General features: G+C 24.2%; 5 protein-coding genes across 5 annotated transcripts; 3 read left to right on the plus strand and 2 right to left on the minus strand.

The window, feature by feature from the left end:
• Nucleotides 1-1,009: 1,009 nt before the first annotated feature.
• PCHAS_0409800 (conserved Plasmodium protein, unknown function) lies at nt 1,010-3,277 on the plus strand (the record flags this gene model as incomplete). Its single annotated transcript, XM_728499.2, has 1 exon — nt 1,010-3,277. The coding sequence occupies one exon, from the start codon at nt 1,010-1,012 to the stop codon at nt 3,275-3,277; it is 2,268 nt and encodes a 755-aa protein (XP_733592.2).
• An 883-nt stretch (nt 3,278-4,160) lies between these two features.
• PCHAS_0409900 (conserved Plasmodium protein, unknown function) lies at nt 4,161-4,920 on the plus strand (the record flags this gene model as incomplete). The annotated part of the gene is made up of 2 exons (XM_740602.2): nt 4,161-4,360; nt 4,554-4,920. The coding sequence occupies 2 exons, from the start codon at nt 4,161-4,163 to the stop codon at nt 4,918-4,920; spliced, it is 567 nt and encodes a 188-aa protein (XP_745695.2).
• A 399-nt stretch (nt 4,921-5,319) lies between these two features.
• Nucleotides 5,320-6,803, minus strand: PCHAS_0410000 (pre-mRNA splicing factor, putative; the record flags this gene model as incomplete). The annotated part of the gene is made up of 3 exons (XM_740603.2): nt 5,320-6,260; nt 6,358-6,420; nt 6,554-6,803. The coding sequence occupies 3 exons, from the start codon at nt 6,801-6,803 to the stop codon at nt 5,320-5,322; spliced, it is 1,254 nt and encodes a 417-aa protein (XP_745696.2).
• Nucleotides 6,804-8,031: 1,228 nt separating this feature from the next.
• On the plus strand, nt 8,032-11,566 carry PCHAS_0410100 (valine--tRNA ligase, putative; the record flags this gene model as incomplete). The annotated part of the gene is made up of 2 exons (XM_016799992.1): nt 8,032-8,884; nt 8,979-11,566. 2 exons carry the CDS (start codon nt 8,032-8,034, stop codon nt 11,564-11,566), a joined length of 3,441 nt encoding a protein of 1,146 aa, XP_016653292.1.
• A 710-nt stretch (nt 11,567-12,276) lies between these two features.
• PCHAS_0410200 (phosphatidylinositol 3- and 4-kinase, putative) lies at nt 12,277-15,400 on the minus strand (the record flags this gene model as incomplete). Its single annotated transcript, XM_016799993.1, has 4 exons — nt 12,277-13,683; nt 13,775-14,020; nt 14,142-14,238; nt 14,343-15,400. The coding sequence occupies 4 exons, from the start codon at nt 15,398-15,400 to the stop codon at nt 12,277-12,279; spliced, it is 2,808 nt and encodes a 935-aa protein (XP_016653293.1).
• Nucleotides 15,401-18,217: the final 2,817 nt, after the last annotated feature.

The following is an 18,217-nucleotide window of genomic DNA, read 5'->3' on the forward strand; positions in this document are numbered from 1 at the left end:
CATTTGCAAACATTTTTTTATACAGAATACTCGCGTATTAAATGTGTATTTTCATGTGTATATGTATTTGCTGTTATGGATATGATTTATTTTTATACATAAAAGAAGGGAAAAGAATTTTAAATTATTAAATGGCTATATTATATATATGCATATTTATTTATATACCTTTTTTTTTTTATTCATTTTTTTATTCATTTTTTATGCATTTTAGCTAGCTGTTTTTATTTATTTTTTTTTTTATAAATATTATGTGTAAAACCATAAATTAACAATTTTTTGTATTTTTATAATAATTAAGAGATTTAAAAAATAATATGCTTTTAATATGATTTCTTATGATAAAAAAATATAGTTTTTTCTTTTAAAAGTTTAAAATCTGATTAATGTGCATTTTACATTCTTTTATGTATTTCCCATTCAATTTATATTCTCATTATAATTAGAAAAATACACTTGTGAAAAATATTATATATTTTTCCTTTCACCTAATAAAATGAAATGCAACAAAAAGTGTGGCTTATTGTGTTTGAATATTTCAAATTGTAATAAATTATATGCACTTTAATATTACAAGGGGAAAATAAAATTATTTGAAAGCTGAAAATGTATTAAACAAACACATTTATAAATTCGTAACATAAGTATTACTCATATTCCATATATTGTAAATTATTTATTTGTATCCTTTGCGCATATACACGCAATTTTCCTAAAAAAATAATTATATTTATGTTTTATTTGTTTTTTACTTTAAGTATTTTCTTTTATTGGTATAAGGAAATTTGTTCCTGTTTTTTTTTATATACAGTGTATGATATTGTGTGCGTTATATTTGTATGTAAATTTTTGGATATTTTCTTTTTCGTAATTTTGTCAGTATTTTTTTCATTTTTCTTATGTGAATTAAAAATATAAATAATTTTTGATTATTACATATGCTTTTTATGCAAATATTTTATGAATGCAAATACATACAGGGATAGTACATTTTTGAAAAGGTGTGAAAATGAAATTCCTCAAGCTAAATTATTACAATGGGGAAATATATGAAAAGTATAAAATTAACAATATCTTATCTTTATTAGTTGATAATCACAAATTTCAAAATGAAAATATAGACTTCCATGAACTAAGTACCAAAAAAAATAATTACAGTATCATGGCTCTTTTGGGAAGCCAAATCAAAAATTTAAATGATGATATATACAAAGACATCGATACAAATGATATAATTTTAGCATTATCACAATTAAAACAAGTGGAAGAGCAAATATTATTTAATGAAAATCAAAACAGAAATTATATTTTAGAATTGGCTGAACAACTATATTATGAATATACCCAAAAAGGCTTAATACCAAATGATCATACATATAATATAAATGAAAAAAGAAATTTTATGAATATAAATTTAGAATTAATGAATGAAATAAATAATGGAATACAAAATTATGAAAGAAAAGTTCATGAATTATCTCAATTTCCTGAAGAAAAATTAAAAAGGGATGTTAATACATATTATGATGAAATCGACCCGTTAAATTCGAATAAAATTAATTACCTTTTAAATGATAATGATATGTTTTATAGTATAAAACAAAATACATTCTCTGAAGGAAATGATGGTATCCTAAATAATGATATATATAATAATAATAATGCTGATAATTTTTTAAATATAAATGATAATATGAATACTGGTGATGCACATTTAAATATTCTAAAGAATGCAAATGTTGATCATAATAATAATGAATATGAAAATTTTATGAGCTTAATAGCTGATAATAAATTAAAAAATAGAAATTCATTTGCTGGAGAAGCTTATGACAATTTTAGAAATTTTAATAAAGATGCCTTAAGTATCAATAAAAATAGTATTAACATTAATAATAGTAATGTAAATACCAAAAATGGTAATAATAATTTACTTCATTATAATAAAGATGAAACAAATAGTAGTACCTGTTGTAATAGTGTAGGGAATATTAATGAAGACCTGAATATTTATAATGATATAAATAAGAATACTGGAAATTATAATGCAAGAAGACATTTTAGTAACGCGGGTCATTTGGAATTAGATGAAAATTATTTATTTAAGGATAGAACAAAAATGGATTTATTAAAAAGGAAAACACAATATGATAAAATTGAAGAAGGATTTCCAAAACCACATCATCAACGAAATACTGTAAACGGAAATGTAACGCATAATGAAAATATTCATGGAAACAATTTTTATGATGTAGATATGAATAAAATAAATTCTAACATACCTAGAGGTTATAGTAATATGAATGATAAATATGATGAACATAAAATATTTTTAAAAAAAGATGATATAAATTATGATAATAATAATAATGAATTGAAAATGGGCATGAACAGTGTATATAACACAAACTATGATTTGCGTACTAACCAGTTTAATGAAAATAAAAATAGTAATAATATATTTAATAATAACATGAAAAATAATGTAGGAAATAATGTATTAGATAATTTAGATAAAGCAGAACAAGAAATTGTTAATAAGCATTTAAAAAATTCGCTTGCACATAATGATTATACAGCAAGACGTATGAGTTCTATATTATTAAACCAGACTACTACAAATAAAGAAGCACTAAATAATAGAAAATCATTTGATGCTCATAATATAAATAAATTTGTTAATAAAGATATGAACGATTATAATAGTGCAATGTCTTTGAATAAATATAGTGGAGGTGATCCCAAAAAACGTTTTACAACAGATACAAATAACAGTAGTAGTTTTATATTGAGCTCTATAAATAAACATAATAATACTCATGATAATTCCTTTAATGTAGTTAACAATTTTGAAAGCAAGAGATTCTCAGCTATACCAAAAGATAATTTTTCTCGAAATAGCTTTATGAAAGATGTTTATTTAAATGAAAAAAATCTTACTTATAATAATTTGGACAGAAGAAATTATTCCAATACCATACATACACCAAGTAAATTATTAAATGCGGATAATATGAGCAATTTTTCGAGAAATATTCAAAAATCAGTTGAATCAAATATGAACACATATACAAATAAATATTCTAGGGCGTTAGACATAAATGATTTGAATAGCAATACTAGTAGAAACTACATGAACAGTTCTAATAGCATAAAAAGTGAACATACAAGTGTTAGAGATAATTATGCAAAAATGCTTGATCGATCAAAGTCTATGTCATCGCAAATATATAGCAGAGTCCCTCATACACGGAATTATTTGAAAGCAAACATGTAACATAGAATATACAGTGCTTATATTTATTCCTTTTGTATGAATTGTGCATATGAATAGTGGTGCTTAACAATTAAGAGCTTTTATCAGAGACTTTATTAGTTTATATACATTTTTTTATTTTTTTTGTATTTTTCCACCATTTAATCATTGCCTATTTGATTAGCTTATAGAGCAATGCAAAAAATAAAGCATTCTATAAATTTCGGCTTTATGTCTTTTGAATAATTTAATGTATTGATATGTTTATTTATATAAATATGTTTTTTTTTGTGATACAATTTTTTATACATTATTTTAGCAACTTATAAATTTGATAATATGTAATAATATTTTAGCAAATAAAAACTTTATTTTTGTTGTATACCTCAAAATTGGAATATACATTTAAGCTTTAATATGTTTTGCCATTTTTATTACCCGTTGCAAAATAACATTTCAGAACTATCCGATCAGCTGAGCATAGTTTGGCTATTTTTTTTTATTAAAAATTCTGAACGTTAATAAAAATAACAGGTATTTTATGACTGTTAATAATTTTTTTTGCAATATATTTAAATGTGTGTAAGTTCAAAATAAAATAAATAAAAATAAATGAAAATGAATGAAAATGAATGAAAATAAATAAAGCTGAAATGAACTTAAATATATATGCATATATGTAGATAGCACATTAAGTAATAATGAAAAATATGTTTTGAAGAAATGAGTAGAATAACTAACTTTTTAAATTATGTTATTTAAAAAAATAAAAATAAATAAATGTAGTAACGCTATATATATAGCTGACAACATAAATATATGAATAGAAAAAAATTAAACAAGAACTAAAAAGACAAAATTGGAATTAATTAAAAAAAAAAAATTCATTCTTTATTAAAGTATAATGCTTAATACTGATTTGGCAAAGCCTGAAGTTGACCTAACCGTTTGTGAATATACAGATATTCCAATGCATGTATCATTAGCAACATATGAATATACATTTGATCCTTGGACAAATGACTCCAGATATTTATATTCACATGCCAATATGCACACAGAAATCCACGAATTAAACGTTTTAATGAGATCCAAAATTCCATGGTGATACACTATTTAATTTGTTTATTATATAAAATTTTATTCATATTTATATTATAGTACTTTTCATTCATCTTTCGATTGATTGCCTTATTTGGGGGCAGAAATGTGTGTGCCTATGTTTATCTGTTCTTACTATATTTTATACAAATGACATAAATAAAATAATTCTCTATATGTTTTACTTATTCTCAAGGATTTCAGTATTCTTTATTTCAGCGTTTTCATATGCTATCATGCTTGTTTGTTTCATGGTCATATTCCCAATATACAGATATGAACAATATGAATCATTGGCATTTACATTTTCTTGTATATTTTTAGTCGCATTTATACACTATATGATGTGTATTATTTGTAGATATTTGATCACTAAAAATGTTATTTTATCAGTTGAATCAAAAATCAAAGAATTAAACAAAAAGTATAAACATGAACAAATATATTTTAAGCTTATTAACTTTCGAGGACTTGGATTTAGATATTTAAAATTTTTGCCAATTTTTAAAAAAAACATTTATTTTACCTTACGAGTTGTTTATGTGTATTGTAAAATAATTTAATATATTTTTAAACCAAAAATTGTTTATATATTTTATGTTTTTTTATTTACATTTTTATTGTTCATACATTTTCTTTATCACTTTTTTCTTCATTGTCTATGCTTTCAAATTGGTGTAATGCTCTTAGTTTTTTTTTAATATTTATAATTTTTTTCCATTCTATTTTTCATTTCTTTAACTTATTTGACACTAAAAATTTGATTGAACTAAAGGAGAATGAACAAATTATTATAGTTACTAAAAAAATTAAAAACTGGCTTGCTTAAAATAGCACTTCTTCTTTTTTAACTTTGATGTTGAGTTTGAAAAATTTACTATTTGTATAATATGGATGTAGATTAATTTTATATGCTATACCATTTTGATGTGTAACATTTTCATTATTTTATTTTTTCCATTTTATGATGATTCAGAAGATTGGTATGAATTATTACTGCTACCTTCAGAGTCAGATTTATTTGAATCATTTGAGCGGTTATCTACTTTTCTTTCTTTTTTAATATCATCACTTCTGTCACTGCTATTTGATGATGATCGTGAATTTTCTTCACTAGAACTTGATTCGCTAGATTTATTTCTTTCCCTAGACTTAGAGCGATATCTGCCCCTTCTTCGGTCCCTACTTCTGTCTCGACTTCGATGCCTGTTTAGTCCTCTATGTTTATCTCTACTCCTATCTCTGCTTCGATCTCTAACTCTGTGTCTGTTCCTATATCTTCCACTATCCATTCGTCTTTCCCTTTCTCTTTCTCTTCTGTCGTTTCTTTCCCTTACTATATGGCCTCTTCTTCGATCATCGTTGTCGTTTTTTTCATATTTTAAATATTTATCTCGTTTTTCTTTTCTTTTTTTATATTCAGAGGATCTACTTTCGGATGATGAAGAACGACTAGAGTGCCCATCCGAATCAGAACTTTTATTGTTGTGCCTATTTATTGGTCCTTTATAATTTTTTTTATTTTTATAAGTACTTAATGATGAAGAATCGGATTGTATTGAAATTGATTTTCTTTCGTTTCTTTTTTTTTTTTTTTTAATATATGATATATTATCACTTTCATTAGATGATGTAATATTACGTTCATTTCTTCGATCTCTATTTTCTCGTTTTGTTTTATCTTTTATAAAATTCGTAGATCTATTTCGATTTCCATCATTTTCATTATATATATTTTTTAAGGCTTTTATATTTTTTGTTATAGATGCAGTTTCATTTTTAGCTGATTCTATTTCACTTTTTTTATTTTCAAGTTGAGATTTTAAAACTCGTTCTTCATTTTTTTCATTTTCTATTAATAATTCGAGCAATTCTCTAACAAATATATCGCTCTTTTTGTTCCCTAAAAAGGATGGAAAAAAAAATAATTTAAAAATTTTTGAATCGATTCACCATTATTTTGATGCCTACCTTTTTAATATTAGCATTTTATTTCTTACCTATGAACCCAGTGATGTTTATTTTCAACTTCTTCGAGTCCAAGTATCTATTCTCTTCATAATCTAAAATATAAAAGAAAAGTAAATCCTATTTCATAGAACAATAACAGTGTAATAAGAACATAAAAATTAACTGATTGATTAGCAATTATGTATTATATAGAGGTGCACATAGATAGTTAGCATAAAGACAAACCTCTTCCATCTTGCTCATCCTTAAGTTGGGATATACAATAATCACATAATATATCATCTTCAAATCCTAGTAAATCGATTAACCTTTTTTGTACCCATTTTTCTACTATATCAAAATTTATTTTATTTATATTTATTTTATGGTTATAAATTTCAGGCCATGCTAATTTTTCGATTAACTTCTTTTCTTTATCAACAAAAAATGGAGTCTGCTCACTACTCGTTCCTTTATAAAATCCACCTCCCTTCATTATATTACCTACGTTTGGTTTTTCTTGTTTTTATTTATTTTTTTTATATTATTTATTTTTTTTCGTTATATACCTTATTGACAGAACTCCGTCACGTGCTATTTTCAGTATCATGCGCCACTTCTTTTCTGCGCTTTATATTTCAGCATTATTCTGAAAAGGCAATAAAATTTATGGTAAGCTATGACAAATTATGGTATGTTATGAGAAATTTGTGCCGATCGTCTGTGTATAATTTCCATTCACAAGTATGCATGCCTTATGATTGACAAAAATGATGTAGAGAACTATTTTAGGAATTGGAAATTTTATCTTTTATAATCATTAATCAGTGAAAGCCCAAAATAACTTTTATCAAACTGATGAGCCTTTGCTATTTTGGCTACTTTTTTTCCGTTTAAAAAAATAATAAATAAAATATTATCAAAAAAAAAATATATATATATATATATGTACATTCTTTTTTTGTATAGAAAAAAAAGGTATATATAATATCAAATGGTGAAGGTATGTTTTTTTTCAAAAAAATCATATCAGTGCATTATTCGTATGATTTCCATTTTGCATATAGAGAAATAAATAGATTTCTAAAAATATTTTATCATTATTTTATTATCCTAATTTTTATGTATTATAATGTAAAGGGTAGAAAAAAACAAAAAAAAACTTATATTTTTTTTGGGCATGCTAAAGGATATTAAGGGGATGGCACCACAAAAGAAAAGTACAATCCAAGGAACAAACACAGAATAATGAAAAAATTGAAAAATATGATTCCCCGAACTTTAATATATTCAATTTTTTACCAAAAGAAAGCGAACTAACGTGTATACAAAAAAATGTAGTGTCAAACAATTTTTGATAGAAAATGTGTTCTTTAAATATATAAAACTTAGAAACAAAAACAAAATTAGAATGAGCCTGATACATATTATTGAGACTGCATATGTTCTCTGTCTCGGTGAAGACGAAAAGCAGGCAAATCTTCTTATGACTTACATTTTGTTTTTTAAAAAATATAACATCTATTTATATTGTATGATCAGATTGATTTTACACAAAATTCGAGATATTAATTTATTTTGGCACACCAATTTTTTTTATTCTTAAGTTTGTGAAAAAAGATATATAACTTATATGGACAAGCATTCTTAAATATACATCATTGGAAAGTTTTATTTTTTACCAATTCGATTTAAGATGTTTTTTTTTTGGGTTCAACAAAAATATGAAAAATACATCCCTCTTTGTATCCTTCATATTGTACCTCTTTCTATGTGTCCTTTTATCAGTCTTAAATAAAAAAATATCAGCAAATAAAAGAAAAATAATAAATAAGTTTGTAGAAAATAACAATTTAGATACTATATATCAAAGACATATACCAGCCAAATTAAAAAAAAAAAATTTAGTAGACCACAAAATTAAAAAAAACAAAAACAATATTATAAAATTGGATAGCAAAAATAAAAGCATTTTTAATGGAAACACTTTTTTTATTAATAGTGCGAAAATAAAAAGTTATTCAAAAAATGTTTTTAAAAAGGATAGTAAATCAAAAGGTATATATCTCCTAAATGTGCAAGCTGGAAAAAAAATCGAACCATTCTTGGGATCGCTAAATAAATATGATAGTCCGACAAAAACTATTCACGAAATTATTATTCATGACAAAAAAATTTGCTTATGTAAATACCGCTTATCTGTAAAATATAATTTTTTAAAAAAAAATCATGTACTTTTAAATTTGGAAACAATTCAAGATATTACAAAAAAATATGTTGTAGATACTTCTAATTATTATGTAGACTATTTTATAGACATATACAAAATAAATCAGTTTGAAAATATATATAATAATAATATTGTTGATTTTATTTATTTATATAAAAAATATGCACAAACAAAATATAAAGAAAAGTTTAATACATTGCATTATGGTAATTCATTTATTATAGTTTATCCGCCTCCAAATCTTTCAGGACAATTACACGCAGGGCACTACCACAATTTCATATATCAAGACGTCATACTTTTGTTTAACAAGCACGTGCTTTCAAAATATGCGATCCCCATATATGGTAAGCTACAGTTTGTGTTGCAACTGTTCGTAATTTTCACAACTTTTATATCCTTGCCTTTTTTACAACGATTCTTGATTTCTTCACTACTCAGGTACGGACCACGGGGGACTCAGTGCCCATGAAATGTTTTGGAAACTGTTTTTAAAAAACAAAGGAGTGGATTATATAAACAATTCGGAGTATGTAACAGAAATGAATAAATGGCAAAACGAAATAAAGAACGACATTATAAAACGATTGCAAAATATAAATATTGTGATTGATGAAAATGAATTCTATAATACTATGGATGAAAATATGAAACATATAGTTAGCAAAACATTTTATATTTTATATAAAAATAAACTTATTTTAAATAAAATGTATCCCGTATATTATTGCGACGATTTGAAAACTATTATCCCGCGGCAAGACATAGAATTTTATGAAAAACCAAAGGAACAAAGCGATCAAAAATGGGCGGTAAAACTTTATATAGTTAGCAAAGACGACATAAATAATGAAGATTCTAAAAGAGCTAACGAAATAAGTAAAGAGAGTGTAATGAATGATCAATCGGGAGATGTTTATATAATTCCCAAAACACAAAATGTTATAAGCTATTTAGAAAATCCAAAAAATTTGAAATTAAACGAGGAGAATGTTATTTATTTAGAGTTAGAAGATAAAAATGATGTCCACAATTTAAGTGGTGTTTTATTTAATTCAATAAATAAAGAACAGTTTCAAAATAAATATGCTTTTATTTCATCATGTAAAAAGGTTGTTCCTATGATATATTGCAAGAGGAGTTACATCTGTCCGAGTGAGGATGCTGGAAAGGAAACTGAAAAAAAAAAAATCGTGTTTGCTCCCGTTTTCTCACTGGCCAGGCATAATGATAAAGACGGCACTACAATTTTTCAGCATTTTCAGCATTTTCAACATTTTCAACATTTTGAAAAAAATGAAAAAGCTGAAGCAGATGCAGTAAAAAGGTATGCCTATTATAAAGGGCATAAATGCAAATTAGTCCTTTCAGAGCACTGGTATATTGATTATCAAAAGTTGAATAGAGTCTTTCGTGAAAGCAATCTTAATACAAACTTCACAGTATTACCAACAAAATATAAAAAATACTTTTTTGAAGAAATAATAAATGATGATTGGATATTAAATAGGCAGATCCCACATGGACACAAAATACCGATATATAAATATGAATGTGATGAAAATGTTGATAAAAAAAATATAAATAATAATAAATTTGATAGTGACAATGTTTGTGATTCAAACTTTGAATATTATGTATATGGGAATGATGTGGAAGAGGCTTATAATAATATGAAAAAGTCTTCGATTTTTAAAAATAAAACTATTAAAATTGAAGAATTAAAACAAAAAGATGTGTTAGATAGTTGGTTTTCTTCTGCTTTGTATTTTATACATTGCTTGGATCAAAGTAAAATAGATATTTACAAATTGTTAAAGGAAAAAGAATGCCTAGTCGATTTTATATGCACAGGCAAAGACATATTACATCCATGGATTGTAAGAAGTTTTGTTTTACTTTATTACTTAGTGAATAATAATTATATTAAATATATATTACCAAACCAGTTTAAAAATAGTGTTGACAAAAATGATTATCAATTGGCAAAGGTTGTAAAATTCCATGGGTTGTTAAAAGATAATGTAGGAAAGAAAATAAGTAAGACTGATAAAAATGTAAAATATTATGATAAATATTTAAAAAATTTAAACCCTGATACAATACGATTATCCTTTTGTTTTATGCAAAAAGAAGACACAGAGGATGTTATTTTTTCTGAACATTTCATTTACAAAAGTGAAAAATTTCTTCGAAAATTATGGAATATAGCTAATTTTATAAAAATCAATTGTTCTTTTAATTTATATAATAAAATAAAAACAAAATATAAATTAAATACAAATGAAAAGATATACAATTTTTTAGAGAATCTAGATTTTCCTAAAATAGGACATATAGGGATACATATTTCCTATTGCAATTTAATTGATATGGTTATAAAAAATTTAAAATATTTTGATTCAGTTCAAGCTATTAATATAATTCATAATTTTGTTATGATATATTTTTCAAAGTTTTATATTAATTATTATTTGTATAGCTCGACTAATGAATATATGAAGGAAGTTGGAATTTTCTTACTACTTCATATTTTTAAAGGGGTACTTAAAATTTTATATCCTTTCATTCCACACATAACCGAAGTGTTATATCTTCAAATTTACAGAAAAGAAAATAATGATATTTCAAAACAGAACCAAATAAATGAAAATCTTTTTCAGCCACTATCATCTAACTATAATTTTTTTGAAAACGAAAATTTTACACTAAAAAAAAGTATAATAAGTAGTGTACATTTTGACATATTCACAAGGCTGTTTAACTATTTTTGCAATTTAAAAAAAAACAAACTACCAGACAAAAGCAATTTCCATATTTACATCAAATTTAATGATAAAAATAATGATCTTCCGATAAATTATTTCTATCAAGAAGGTTCATTTTTTAATAAGTTCTTCGACATGGACATATCCTTATGTTCTGATAAAATTCCTTTGATAAAAAATAATGATCAGGATGTCGAGAAAAACCAAACATTGCTGTATAGCAGTAACGATTTTGATGTTATACTTGTATCTAAATTGTGATAACATTATTTTCAAACATCTATGATAGTTATTTTTTTATTTTAATAGTTTGTCTTTCATCTATTAGAGAATTCGTACTATGTATATCCTTTTTTTATACAAAACTTGTATACATATTTTAAAAAGCAATTTGTTTTGTTTAACTATATAGAAAAAGTTTTTAGTTCTAACTATATAGAAATAATACCTTATTTATATTATTCTAGTAAGGGTGTGAAAATAACGTAAAAAAAGTAAAATAAATATAAAGAAAAAATTAAAGATAAACAAATAAATACATGCAATACATAAATTTATCAACATAATAATTAACCTCCTTTTATACATTGAAGGATAAAAAAATAACACGAATTATTTTTAAATATTAACCATGTATTAATCACGTAAAAAAAAAATAGAAGTGTGACAAAATTAAAAATATATATTAGCTGTATATATGCACATATACAGCGGTACATAACGGTTTATAAAGAAAACGCTTGGGAATATTTCTAATTTACATTCTCTGAACTATGTAATATGTCGATCAAAATGAGAAATGCTGCACAAGGACGTACATATGTATAGATATGAATATATAGAAAGAGAAATATATAGATATATATATAGAGAGAGAAAAATGAATAGCGAGCGATACACTACCTGTGGGGAATAACAAAACATGTGGATACATATACACATCTTTTTTTATATCTATAATTATAAAATAATTATTTAATATTATTTAAATATGAATGTTTTGTAGTAATAATTTTTGATCCGTTATATGGGTAATCTCTCCAATTTGGATGATAATCATTTATATATTTTTTTACATAATTTTCAAAAGTTTCAAAAAATAATTTTTCAAAAATTTTATTTTCCCATTTAACATTTATTGTTTTATTATTTTTATCTTTAATCATCCAAACTGAATTTATTTTATTCATTTCAATATTTCGATAAGCTGTTCCTGTATTTTCATTTATTCTTTTCATTGTACCTGTTGTTTTTTTATAACGTGCATAATTTTCTTCCTCTTCCTCTTCTTCCTCTTCTTCTTCTTCTTCCTCCTCCTCTTCTTCATCATCTTCATAAGCATCTATGTCTTGTTGATTTTTTTGTTTTTCTTCTGCTTTGTCTTGGTCAATTTCTTGATTCTTTTCATTTTGTTTATCTTTATTTGGTGAATTGCTTGGAGTTTTTTCATTTTCTGCATTCTCATCACTAATATTGCATGGCTCTTTTTTATCGGCTTTATCGGCTTTATCAGCTTTATCAGCTTTATCAGCCTTATTATTGCTTATTTTTTTTTTTTTTTTTTTTTTTTTTTTCATTTTTTTTTCAACCTTAGCACCATTTTCTTCACCGAAATTTCCTAGACAATTTTCACTACCATCACTATTTTGTTCTACATCATTTGAACTTTTATGAACATTATCTTCTCTCTTTGAATTCGATGTTGCAGTTACAAATGTATATTCACTTTTAGTACTGAAAGAATTTGTTTCTGAAATATTTTTTTCTTTAACATGATCATTTATATTATCATTTCGTATTTCTATACTATTATCTTTAGACCAAGAATAATATCCTCCTATATTTTCTTTACTTGATATATTATTAAATTTTGTATTTATAAATTTATTATATTTATCATCACTATCTTTAGTATCACTTTGATGTTGTAGTAACATTTTATATGTACTATTCCCTTCTCCTTCCTTTTGTTCATTCATATTTATGTTATATTTTCCAAACTTTTCTTCATAACTCTTTTTTAAATTTTCACTAGTAGCATTATTTACTAGTGTAAATTTTGAAGACGATTTATGTTCCTTTATATCTTTAAAACTAACTGTAGTAAATGAATTTTCTATTTTTTTAATATCTAATGATTTGGTTTTAGCATATGTAGTATTATTATTTGTTTCATAATTTTCTTCTTCTTTTTGAAAACTATTATTTTTTTTAACATCATTTGAGTTTTCATCTTTTGTTTTGTTACTATCTATCAGTTCCATTGTTTTATTTTTGTTGTTTTTTTTTTTTTTATTTATTTTTATTTCAGCTAAATCAAGAATATGCCCTAATCTGTTTGTGCTCATTAAGGAGGTGTAATCCATCATTTGGTATGCCTACGGGGGGAAGAAAATAAAAAAAAAAGTATGTATACTTATGTACATTCCACACAATTGACAAATTAAACAGACTAGATAATGGGCATACCTGGATGATTGAATCCCGAACCAGATGCTCGAGTATAGATTCTTCATCAATATTTTTTCGAGTACTTATTTTTGCAATCTCATGCAAATTTAGATGCATCCTAGCTCCAATTTGAAGTAACCTTGTGCATACCCTCATAGTTCGTATACAATCTTCTCTGATTAATAATTTGTTTCTTATTTTGTCAGCATCTTTATCAGGATCGAATGCGAAAATTACTTCAAGGACTTCATTATCAAATGGTATCTGAAAAATGGCGAAAATATTTACAATTATATTTTTGCAAAAAAAATTAATGATCATGCAGTAGTGCACTATGTGTGTAAAAACGTTTTGGGTACACAATTAGGATTATCCTTGTTTCTACCTTTGTTTGGGGCCAGTCGAACCAAACTAAGTCGATTTCTGCGACATCCATAATGTGCGGCATTATTAGGCCATGATCGATCGGGATTAAACTATACCTGCACAAGCAAAGATAAAGTAATATATGCATAATGTATAGTTATTAATTTGCAAAATAGAATTATGAGAAGGTATCTTTAAAATATTTTCAATCATATGTTACCTAGATGGTTTTTGATCTATTGTTATTATTCGTTTTAGGATATCTTCATCATTTGTGCTAAATCGTTTATTATTTCGATAAAGGAATTGATTACAACAATCTTTTAAACTCTTTAATGGAGATACTAATATATTTCCATCATTTCTATCTAAATTCATTACACGTATATCTAAGATAGCGATTTTGTGAATATCTCGAATACTAAATTGCTTATGATCATAATTACCAACACTCTCTCTTGAATCAATAAATTCTTGTAGTGATCCACATTTCCATTTTAAAGTATTTTCATTATATATATATTTAAGATTGCTTTTATTATTAAAATGTGGGTTGCATGCTTCTACCATAATTGTACATGGGACATTACTAAAGTTGTTATATGTATTATCAAGTATATAAGCTGCTATTTCTCTACTTGCTCCTTCACCTGATAAAACACCTGCTCTAAAACCTTCTTGATATATTTTTCCTTCATACCCTCGTGGATTGAATGGTGAAAATGCTTCTTCATCAGCAGGCTTAAAAACAGAACAGACTTTTTTTTTACTATTAAATAATAAGTATGTTCCTCCTGTTCCATCCATTGTTAATTTTGGTGCTATATTTTTTTTAAAGGCTAATTTAATATCATTTAGAATGTTTTCAAAAAATGGAGGATAACTTTTATTATCTATTACTCTTATGGATGCATTAGGGTTAGGATCTTTTATCGCCCAATATAATTTATTAACTTTTTTTTTTTTTTTTTTTTTTACATTATCTACTCTATTTGTATTATCTAAATAAGTACTTATTATTCTATAGTTTGGTAATTTAATTCCTTTATAAAATATTAATATATCATTTACTTTTATATCTGGCAAATCTAGCTTTTTTATAAGTAATCGTTTTAGCATCTGTACATCATAAAATGGAAATATTAACAGGCTTATATGCCTATGCCCGTTTATTTCATAAAACAACGTACTAATTACATCATTTTCTTCATTGATCCGTAAAGCATTGTGTGTGCTAAAATACATTTGCTGTGATATGGCTATGCTATTGCTGCCCATGCTTTGAAAACGAATTATTTAAAAAGTAAAAAAGGGGGTTTGCGGAATGATGTTATATATCTCGAGGGTGTAATAAAATGGGAATGGTAAACTCGCAAGAAAATAAAATGAAGAACCATATAACAAATACAAAAACAGGACGTTATAAAAAAAGTTGAAAAATATGAAATATATGCACATAAGCATATACCTATACTCCAACTGAAATACGTGCACACATGCAAAAAAGTCAATAACAACAAAATTATTAAAAGTATACAATAAATATTACATATAAAAATGCATATGAAAATTTACATCCATGAAATATGTATATGTCTCCTGTATGCCCACGTGTATACACAAGTGGGCAATTCATATATACTAGTACTTGCGCATATATATTTACATATTTACACATATATATATGTGTAAATATGTAAATTATATGCTTTTTGTACGTATTTATTTCTTATTATATTTTTTTCTGAACATGCAAGGTAGTAAATATGTATTGTCAGGGAAGTACAATATATAGTTTTTTTTATACAATGCTATTACATACACCAAAAATATATAATACTTACATGTAAATAAATAAACGTATATAATGTACATATATACATAACATGTCAGTACCTTTCATGAGCTCATAAACATATAACAAAAAAATTAAAATAATGAATAAAATATGTAAAGTAAAACATGCATATATATATGTACCTACATACGTATATAGCGATTTGCAAATTTATAGAGCATATAATTTCTATACAGCTAATTAATTTTTTCTTACATATATAAATATAACCTTATTACTATTATTATTTATTATATTCATTTTTTATGATATTATAAATACAATATTCATATCCACATAAGTTTTATATTTTATTAAAACTTTAGATGGCTTTGATAATAATAAATTATGCACGTGTGGAATGCTGTGATTATATCATTTGCTTTTAATTAATTATAATAGTATAAAACTGGTGTATGAACAATTTACATACTTTTACAAAATATTAAAGCACATATTTCATATACTAAAAATATTTTGAATTATATATAGGGAAATAAAATTTAGCGTCATTACTTCCTACGCATATATACATAATAATATTATACATGTACTCGTGAAATATCCCAGTATATTATTGTATGTATATTTAGTACGTGTTTCTTAATGCATATTAAATATTATATACGTTTATTTTTTTTTTTTAAATTATCCAAAAATACGTAAAAGGAGAAATAAAATTACGTACAACAATATTTTAACTGAAAATAAATATACATAGAGAGGAAACTATATTATATTTTCATATAATTCATTCGTAATATATATATACGTATATTCCTATATATTATGTATATGCAATATTTTTATTCATATTTTATATGTACAAGCTATGCAAAAAAGGAAAAAATTAATTATAAAAAATTAATAAATATTGAGATAAATATAAGTGAAATATATAAATTATAATATCGAATAATAAAGTTATTAAATAGTCAAGGGAAAATAAATATATAAACTAAAGAAATACATAAAAAGGCAAGGAGGAAAAATATAGGGTAAAGATTTATAAACAACATAAATCCCTATCCTTAACTACAACATGGATTTATACCCATTATATAAACATAGATATTTGCTTACATATAAGACATTTAAAGCTATATGCATGTTGTATTTATATAATATATTAAACCTCTGCTTTCACACACAAAATTATTTCAATGTATATATCCTTATTCTATACAATTTTTACATTACACATTTTAAGAATATTTGCTCTTTCCGTCTTCTTTCTTTTCTCTTTTCTTTCTTTATCATAAAATATTTTTTAATTCGCTTATTTGAGTTTTTATTAATTATACAAAAAAATATTACACCAAAAAATAAAGTAGTGTACAGGTTTTTATAAAAATAGGTATATATTAAGAACAGGATTTATAGATATATGTTTATATCAACAAAGGTATGCTGTAATATTTATTAGCACACACAATATATATAAATACATATACTGTGTGTGCGTTCTCCTTAAATGCTTATTTTTATAAATGAAACCCCAAATGGCAAAACAGCGTATGTCGCTTATTCGTTATGATCTATTTTTCAATTAAAAAATAAAACAATCCTATATAAAATATTTTACTTAACATTTGTTAAATGTATGCTATTCAAATAAAAACAAGGTACTATATTTTTAATATATGCTTTTAAAAAGTATTAAAGCATAATGAACTTTTTATTGTGTATTATAACAAAATATGATAGATTGGAAAGTGGATATAGCTATATCTTATTTAAATACCAATGTATATATGCATTTCAAGATAAAGGTTCACATGCAAATACTACATATGTTCCCTATTAATGATGTTGTTTTCTAAAATTGGAATATATAACTTATTTCTTAGTGAATGGTAAACACACATATCAGTATTCCTGGCTTAAGCATAAAAAGTTTTATAACTATAATGTGTCCCTATAAAACAATTTGATCATTATTTATGTTGTTTTTCGAACAAATGGATACAAATTAGTTATAGTATTTTAATTAATAGTATATATTAACCTGTATGCAGAATACTAAAGAATTTGTTGTTGAAATATATTTTTTTTATTTTTATATTAAAATTTTTTTTATTATTTTTCTTCAACACAGAATTAAAAGCATTATGCTCTATGCTTTTATATATTTATTAATAAAAGAAGGAAAAATATCCTATAAAAATATATATAAGCATGGGGAGACCTACATTGGATACTCATTTTATATAGTGATAGAAAGTGTGATTTATTTGGTATTTATGTTGTATAGTATT

Source organism: Plasmodium chabaudi (assembly GCF_900002335.3).
Source record: "Plasmodium chabaudi chabaudi strain AS genome assembly, chromosome: 4".
Taxonomy (NCBI): Eukaryota; Apicomplexa; class Aconoidasida; order Haemosporida; family Plasmodiidae; genus Plasmodium; species Plasmodium chabaudi.